The sequence below is a fragment of the Ruditapes philippinarum genome, unplaced genomic scaffold (assembly GCF_026571515.1).
Source record: "Ruditapes philippinarum isolate M1 unplaced genomic scaffold, ASM2657151v2 ctg126_1_1_1_1, whole genome shotgun sequence".
NCBI classification, from domain to species: domain Eukaryota; kingdom Metazoa; phylum Mollusca; class Bivalvia; order Venerida; family Veneridae; genus Ruditapes; species Ruditapes philippinarum.
Window position 1 is genome coordinate 948,792 of NW_026858637.1, and position 7,693 is coordinate 956,484.

The 7,693-nt window shown below is 36.8% G+C and overlaps 1 protein-coding gene across 1 annotated transcript; it reads left to right on the plus strand.

The window, feature by feature from the left end:
• The first annotated feature begins 87 nt into the window (after positions 1–87).
• Positions 88–3,769, plus strand: LOC132753806 (uncharacterized). Its single transcript, XM_060744337.1, has 3 exons — positions 88–251; positions 2,492–2,652; positions 3,445–3,769. Exons 1-3 carry the CDS (start codon positions 121–123, stop codon positions 3,618–3,620), a joined length of 468 nt encoding a protein of 155 aa, XP_060600320.1. The 5' UTR covers positions 88–120; the 3' UTR covers positions 3,621–3,769.
• Positions 3,770–7,693: the final 3,924 nt, after the last annotated feature.

Genomic DNA, 7,693 nt, shown 5'->3' on the forward strand with positions numbered 1-7,693 from the left:
AACATAAGTCTTTAAGTCAAATAGTCTGCACGTTTTACAGGTATCATAACAAATAATAGTGTTTTTTTCTATTGTATTTCAGGCGTTGTGCCTCCACAAGTAGAAGTTTTGGACGTTCGCATGTCTGAACGATTAGGTATTGAGTCCGAAGTTAAAACTACAGTATACAGTTTATCTTCAGGCATTGGTTTGATGATTGGTGCAGTACTTGGCTGGCTATTTAAATTTTCCGTTAACAGAAAATTCTACAGGTATTCCCAACAAGACTCTACCCTTAACCTTGCTTTAAATTTAAACAATCCATTCAAAGTTAAAGGATTCAATAACAAAATGTAAAAAATGAGCTAGCAACAGTATAGAGCAGGTCAAGACGGTAGTTGTTCTGGCTGATGGCTTAGGCGGATTTCTTTGGCTGCTAGCAGGTTAAGGATGATCATACTTTTAGTTTGTTTGTTTTTTTTTTTTTTTTTTTTTTTTTTAGCTCACCTGAGCAATGCTCAGGGTGAGCTATTTTGATGGTCCGTCGTAGTGCGTCGTCAACTTTTTGAACATTTACAACATATCCTCTGAAACCAATGACTGCACATCAACCAAACTTTACAGAAATGATCCTTTGGTGGTCCCCTTTCAAAGTTGTTCAAATGGTTCCGGTCTGTTGCATATGGTCATAGGGCCAGAATAGGATTTCAAAAACACAAAATTAAAAAATCTTCTTGTCTGAAAGTACGTAGGCCAGAGCTTTGAATTTTGGTATATGGTATTATCTATGGGTCCTCTACCAAAGTTGTTCAAATTTTGTCCCTAGTGTCAAAATTGGCCCCGCCCCGGGGGGTCATAGGTTTTTCCTTATATGTATAAAGTAAAATCTGAAAAAATCTTCTCTGATTTGACAAAGGCTACAGGTTAGATATTTGGCATGAAACATTGTGTAGAAGACCTCTATCAAGATTGTTCAAATAATGGCCCTAGGGTCAAAATTGGCCCCACCCCGGGGGTCATTGATTTTCATTACATACATATAGTGAAAACTTGAAAAATCTTCTGGTCTGAAAGTAAATGGCCTAGATCTTTGATATTTGATCTTTGGTATCATCTATATGTTCCTTGTGTGAAGCCAACAAAGTTGTTCAAAGAATTCCATTCCATGCAGAACTCTGGTTGCCATGGCAACCAAAAGAAAAAACTTTAAATACCTTCTTCTAAAAAACCCAAAGAGCTAGAACTTAGATAATTAGCATGAAACATCTTCTAGTGAGTGTCTACCAAGTCTGTTCAAATAAAAGCCCTTGGGTCAAAATTGGCCCCGCCCCAGGGGGTCATTGATTTTCCCTATATGCATATAGTAAAAACTTAAAAAAAATCTTTTAAAGAATGCAAAGAGCTAGAGCTAAGATATTTAGCATGAAACATGTTCTAATGGATGTCTAACAAGTTCGTTCAAATAAAAGCCCTTTGGTATAAATCATTTTCCTTATATGTTTATGACAAAAACTTAAAAGATCTTTTTTGAAAAAAAAAAACAAAAACAAAAAAAAAAACCCAAATAGCTAGAGTTTATAGATACTAAGCATGAAACATCTTCTAGTGAGTGTCTTCCAAGTTTGTTCAAATAAAAGCCCTGGGTTCAAAATTGGCCCCTCCGGGGGTCATTCATTTTCCTTATATGTGTATGACAAAAACTTACAAAATCTTCTTTGAAAAATCTCAAATAGCTAGAGTTTAGATATTAAGAACGAAGCATCTTCTAGTGAGTGTCTACAAAGTTTGTTCAAATAAAAGCCCTGGGGTCAAAATTGGCCCCGTCCCAGGGGACATTGATTTTCCTTATATGTGTATAGCAAAAACTTAAAAATCTTCTTTGAAAAATCCTGAATAACTAGAGTTCAGATATTAAGCATGAAACATTTTCTAGTAAGTGTCTACAAAGATTGTTCAAATAAAAGCCCTGGGGTCAAAACTGGCCCTGCCCCAGGTGTGTCATTGTTTTTAACTATATGTGTTATATGTGTAAAGAAAAAAACTTGAAAAAATCTTCTTTTAAAAAAACCCAACAAGCTAGAACTTAGATGTTAAACATGAAAAATCTTCTGATGGGTGTCAACCAAGTTTGTTCAAATAAAAGCCCTGGGGTTTAAACTGGCTCCGGGGCCTATATACAGGTGAGCGAATTTAGGGCCATCATGGCCCTCTTGTTTTTTTTGTTTTTTTTTTGTTTTTGTTTTTTTGTTGTTTTTTTTTTGTAAATAGCGTAATGTGTCAAAGATAGTTATCTCATATGTTTGATACAAATCTACAACCATGTAGGTTATCGCTATTTATCTTTCATTTGTTTTATTAAATCAGAGAGCTTTCAAAGTTTAAACTGACATAAAATAATAAACGTAATTATTTTTGACAAACACACATATGCATGTATTTTCAAGGCATTGCAATCGTATTATGAGTCAATATTTACTAATATCACAAATCGTCATTTACTATAATATTGCAGTTGTGTGAAACAGAAACCAACCACGAAGGAAATGTTTCATATTGTCATGGTGTTAATGGTTGGCATACCAGTACTCATGGCGATTATGTGTTTTATAGCGCCAGAATCTCCAAATTTTCCTTACTTTTTCATATTTGTGCTATTATTCTTCGCACACCGAGGTGAGTTTACTTTGTGATTTCACTCCGACCCATTGCAGACAATACCATATGATTTAAGATTTTTCAATCGCAAATTCTCACTTACTCATGGACAATGCAACTCTTGTATTTTCGTTTAGGGTACACGCATTCTTTTACTTGGGGATCATGCGTCGTTTTTTATGGAATGACAACACCGTGTGTCACTGAAGATTCCATGATAACTGCCGTATGAACACATCTGTGGATGTTTCTAAATTCAAAATTTCACCATTTTCGTGTTTAAATGTTGAATTATGTTTAATTAAGCCCATGCTAGGAGCGTGGATGGTAGTTTGCACTTGACAACAGGTCCAATGAAATCGAGCCTGCGAATTTCAATTTTGTCGTTTTGGACTTTCTTTAGGGATTCTTATTATATCTATTCTATTTGTGCTGCTTAAATAAGGAATTAGACTACCTTCCTCCGTGCTAAACTACCAAAGCATGTCCCGGGGATCGAACCAACGCCAGAGAGGCAACTGGATTAGAAGTCATCGACTCTAACCTCTCGACCACGGAGGCGGTTATAAGTTATGCAATTAGTCTATAAATAAGCTCATCTAAGTATGTAAAACACAACAGTAGATAAATAATTAAATATGAACGGTCAATTATGTAAGGCGATTGTTTATAGTGTAAGATTCCAAGACAATAAACTTGAAAGCGAATTTATAGCATCGTAGGAATATTTATCCCATATGATGTCCAATTAAAGTTGCAGGTCATGTGCTATTTCGCTAATTCCAATTCAAGTGTTTGAGCTATTTTTAGCATTTATAGAAGAGCTGCGGGATGATATGTTACCGGACGTGTTTGGTCAAGTAAATGTGAAGTTGGTAGAAGGACTCATACAGATGTTTGTAGGAATAGGGGGAGTCATTTCAAGTGAAAGTGCAGGTTTTGTAGCAATGTTATATCAATGTAATGTAATGATAGATGAAAGTTGAAGTCTAATTGAACTTTTGTAGGATTGCAATAAATTGTATCAACATTAACTTTTATAAACTGTACTTTCCTTTTCGTTAGTGATGTTATTAAGAACTAGTTACTAGTTTCACATACCTGATAAATTAATAAGATTGTTTACCATTGTCTAATAGAGCGGCAGAATTAAGGCCAAGACTTTTAATTCTTGATTTAACGATATTTTAAAAGGCAAAATGTTCAGTACGTATTATTAAAGATATAATTGGTTTTCAAATCTGACCTGTGAATAAAAATGCAGGTACAGGAGAGTTACAAGAATTTGAATATGATTGTGTTTTATTCTTAATATACGATTAACCCATTACTTCATGAGCATTTTGTGTAAAATGGCTGTTTTCATTGAAAAGTCTCCTGTTACAAGTTCAAATTGCTATAATACACTGCTTCAACACCAATCAAACTTGGCACAAATGTTGTCTGGACCATTACCCTTGCAACAACATGCTCAGACTTAAATTTTCTGTTACCATGGCAACGAGGGGACTTCTAAAAAATTGCCAAAAATCACTATTTTGCGTTGATTTTTTCCATCAAAATTGATTTCAATGTGCTGCAACTTCTCAATTGATTGAGATAGAGTCAAATGCTTTTCAGTGTTGTTAACACGTTACCTTATGATCAATCTGGGGTCATTTATATTCTCTCACAAGACCAAAATTTTCTTGGCGATGAGGGGGACCCCGCCCCCCCTTCAAACCCCCCAAACAGAAGGGGGCACATCCCCCTTCTGGCAACCCCCTGATGTATCTTTTGATGGGGGGGGGGGGGCGCGGCGAAAAAGAGGTCACTTTTTTAACAACATTTTTCAAACAAAAACAAGTGTTGGGGCCTTAATAAGGCATTTTTTCACCATTTGAGACAACATAAAGGGGGGTGAAAAAGGCTTTAAAAGGCGTGTATATAACGTAATGGGTTAACAGAAAATGATGAAAATACTTGAAATTACCCTAAATTGCGTTTTTCATGTTTAAATATGGCCTGTCATATAAATTTGAAGTTGGATAAATCTGCCTACAATATTGACAGAATTATGCCCCTTTTTAAGTTAGAAATTTTGGTTAAAGTTTTTTTTTTTAAAAGTCAAATATCTCAATTATTGCTCGAGATATTCAATTGAAATTTAAAATACTCTTTTATAGTAACAATGTACATCAGTTTGCAAAATTGTATAACTCTGCCTGCAATATTTGCAGAATTATTTGCCCCTTTGAAACTTAGAAATTTTGGTTAAAGGTTAAAGGTCTTCAAAGATATTTTCTTGAAACTTTACACATGCACTTAGGGTCATAATTGGAGGGTCATAATTGTATGTCACTGGCCAAGTTCCATAAACTCTATCTTGCATTAAGGCTGATTCATATCCCCTTTTCTACTTAGTCTCTTGGTTAATGTTTACATGGTAGTTTTACATATCTCAATAACTATTAAAGATATTTATTTAAAACTTCACATATGCATTTAGGGTCATAATTGTAGGTCACTGACAAAGATCCATAATTCTATCTTGCATTTAGGGTGATTTTTCTCCCCTTTTTCAACTTAGAAATTCATGGTAAAGTTTTGCTTGTAAGCTGTTGTCTCAATAACTACTGAAGGGTTTGTGCCTTTTTATACCCCCGCACAACAAAGTTGTAAGGGGGGTATACTGGAATCAGCTTGTCCGTCCGTCCGGCTGTCCGTCCGGCCGTCCGTCCGGCCGTCGGTTTTTTCTTTTCCGTCCAATAACTTAAGATTCCTTTGACCCTTAGTCTTCATATTTGGCATGGGGGTTAGTAATGATTAGTAAATGACCCCTATTGATTTTGAGGTCACTAGGTCAAAGGTCAAGGTCACAGGGGCCTTGACTTCAAAAAGCTTGTCCGCCCAATAACTTAAGATTCCTTTGACCTACAGTCGTCATATTTGGCATGGAGGTTAGTCATGATTAGTAGATGATCCCTATTGATTTTGAGGTCACTAGGTCAAAGGTCAAGGTCACAGGGGCCTTGACTCAAAAAGCTTGCCCGCCCAATAACTTAAGATTCCTTTGACCCACAGTCTTCATATTTGGCATGGAGGCTAGTCATGATAAGTAGATGCCCCCTATTGACTTTGAGGTCACCAGGTCAAAGGTCAAGGTCACAGGGGCCTTGACTTCAAAAAGCTTGTCCGCTCTATAACTTAAGATTCCTTTGAACCACAGTCTTCATATTTGGCATGGAGGTTAGTCATGATTAGTAGATGACCACTATTGATTTTGAGGTCACTAGGTCAAAGGTCAAGGTCACAGGGGCCTTGACTTCAAAAAGCTTGTCCGCCCAATAACTAATGATTCCTTTGACCTACAGTTGTCATATTTGGCATGGAGGTTAGTCATGATTAGTAGATGACCCCTATTGATTTTGAGGTCACTAGGTCAAAGGTCAAGGTCACAGGGGCCTTGACTTCAAAAAGCTTGTCCGCCCAATAACTTAAGATTCCTTTGACCTACAGTTGTCATATTTGGCATGGAGGTTAGTCATGATTAGTAGATGATTCCCTATTGATTTTGAGGTCACTAGGTCAAAGGTCAAGGTCACAGGGGCATTGACTTCAAAAAGCTTGTCCGCCCAATAACTTAAGATTCCTTTGACCCACAGTCTTCATATTTGGCATGGAGGTAAGTCATGATTAGTACATGACCCCTATTGATTTTGAGGTCACCAGGTCAAAGGTCAAGGTCACAGGGGCCTTGACTTCAAAAAGCTTGTCCGCCCTATAACTTAAGATTCCTTTGACCCACAGTCTTCATATTTGGCATGGAAGTAAGTCATGATTAGTAGATGACCACTATTGATTTTGAGGTCACCAGGTCAAAGGTCAAGGTCACAGGGGCCTTGACTTCAAAAAGCTTGTCCGCCCAATAACTTAAGATTCCTTTGACCCACAGTCTTCATATTTGGCATGGAGGTTAGTCATGATTAGTAGATGACCCTATTGATTTTGAGGTCACCAGGTCAAAGGTCAAGGTCACATTGACTTTGACTTTAAAAAGTTTGTCTGCCCAATAACTTTAGATTACTTTGACCCACAGTCTTCATATTTGGCATGGATGTTGATCATGATTAGTAGATGACCCCTTTGATTTTGAGGTCACTGGATCAAAGGTCAAGGTCATAGGGACTTTGACTTCAAAAAATTTTTGTCCACCCCTTAAGATTCCTTTGACCCACAGTCTTCATATTTGGCATGGATGTTGGTCATGACTATAAGGTGATCCCTATTGAATTTGAGGTCACTGGGTCAAAGGTCAAGGTCACAGGGACCTTGACAAAAAAAAAAGCTTTTCTTCTCAATTGCTAAAGAATGTCCTGTCCGCAATGTATTGATTTTGACATTTTCACATTTGAAGCATGTAGAATACATAACTTAGCAATGCACTGGCATAACCTCAGATTTGGCAGGGAGGTTGTCCTTGAGCTCTAAATCGCCACTGTTGATTCTGACAAAGTGGTATGCGGGGGTATTCAAGCCATGATAGTGGCAGTTCTAGTTTGGGACAATTTTGTGCATTCATAATAATAAAGCAGTGATTTACTTGATAAATGATCTTAATAACAAGCCTTTGTACCTTGTCTGTCAAATTTATGTATTCATAGGTAATTAGTATTATTATACTCAATAAAACACCCTTGTGACATTACCTTCTGAATAGTCAAGCCAATACTGTATAATTATACTCTCTCTAAGGCCTATAACATGAATTTATAAAAAAAATTAGCCCTTTTGTGAACTTAAAAAATTTAACATTATAAAGGCTCTTTTACTATCAAGCACTTAGAATAGTCGAGCGTGCTGTCCTACCGACAGCTCTTGTTTCCATCAAAATTGATTTCAAAGTGCTGCAACTTCTCAATGGATTGAGATAGAGTCAAATGCTTTTCAGCGTTGGTTACACGTTACCTTATGATCAATCTGGGGTCATTTATAGCCTCTCACAAGTCTAAAAAAATTTTCTTGGCGATGAGGGGGACTCCGCCCCCCTTCAAAACCCCCCAAAACAGAAGGGGCACAT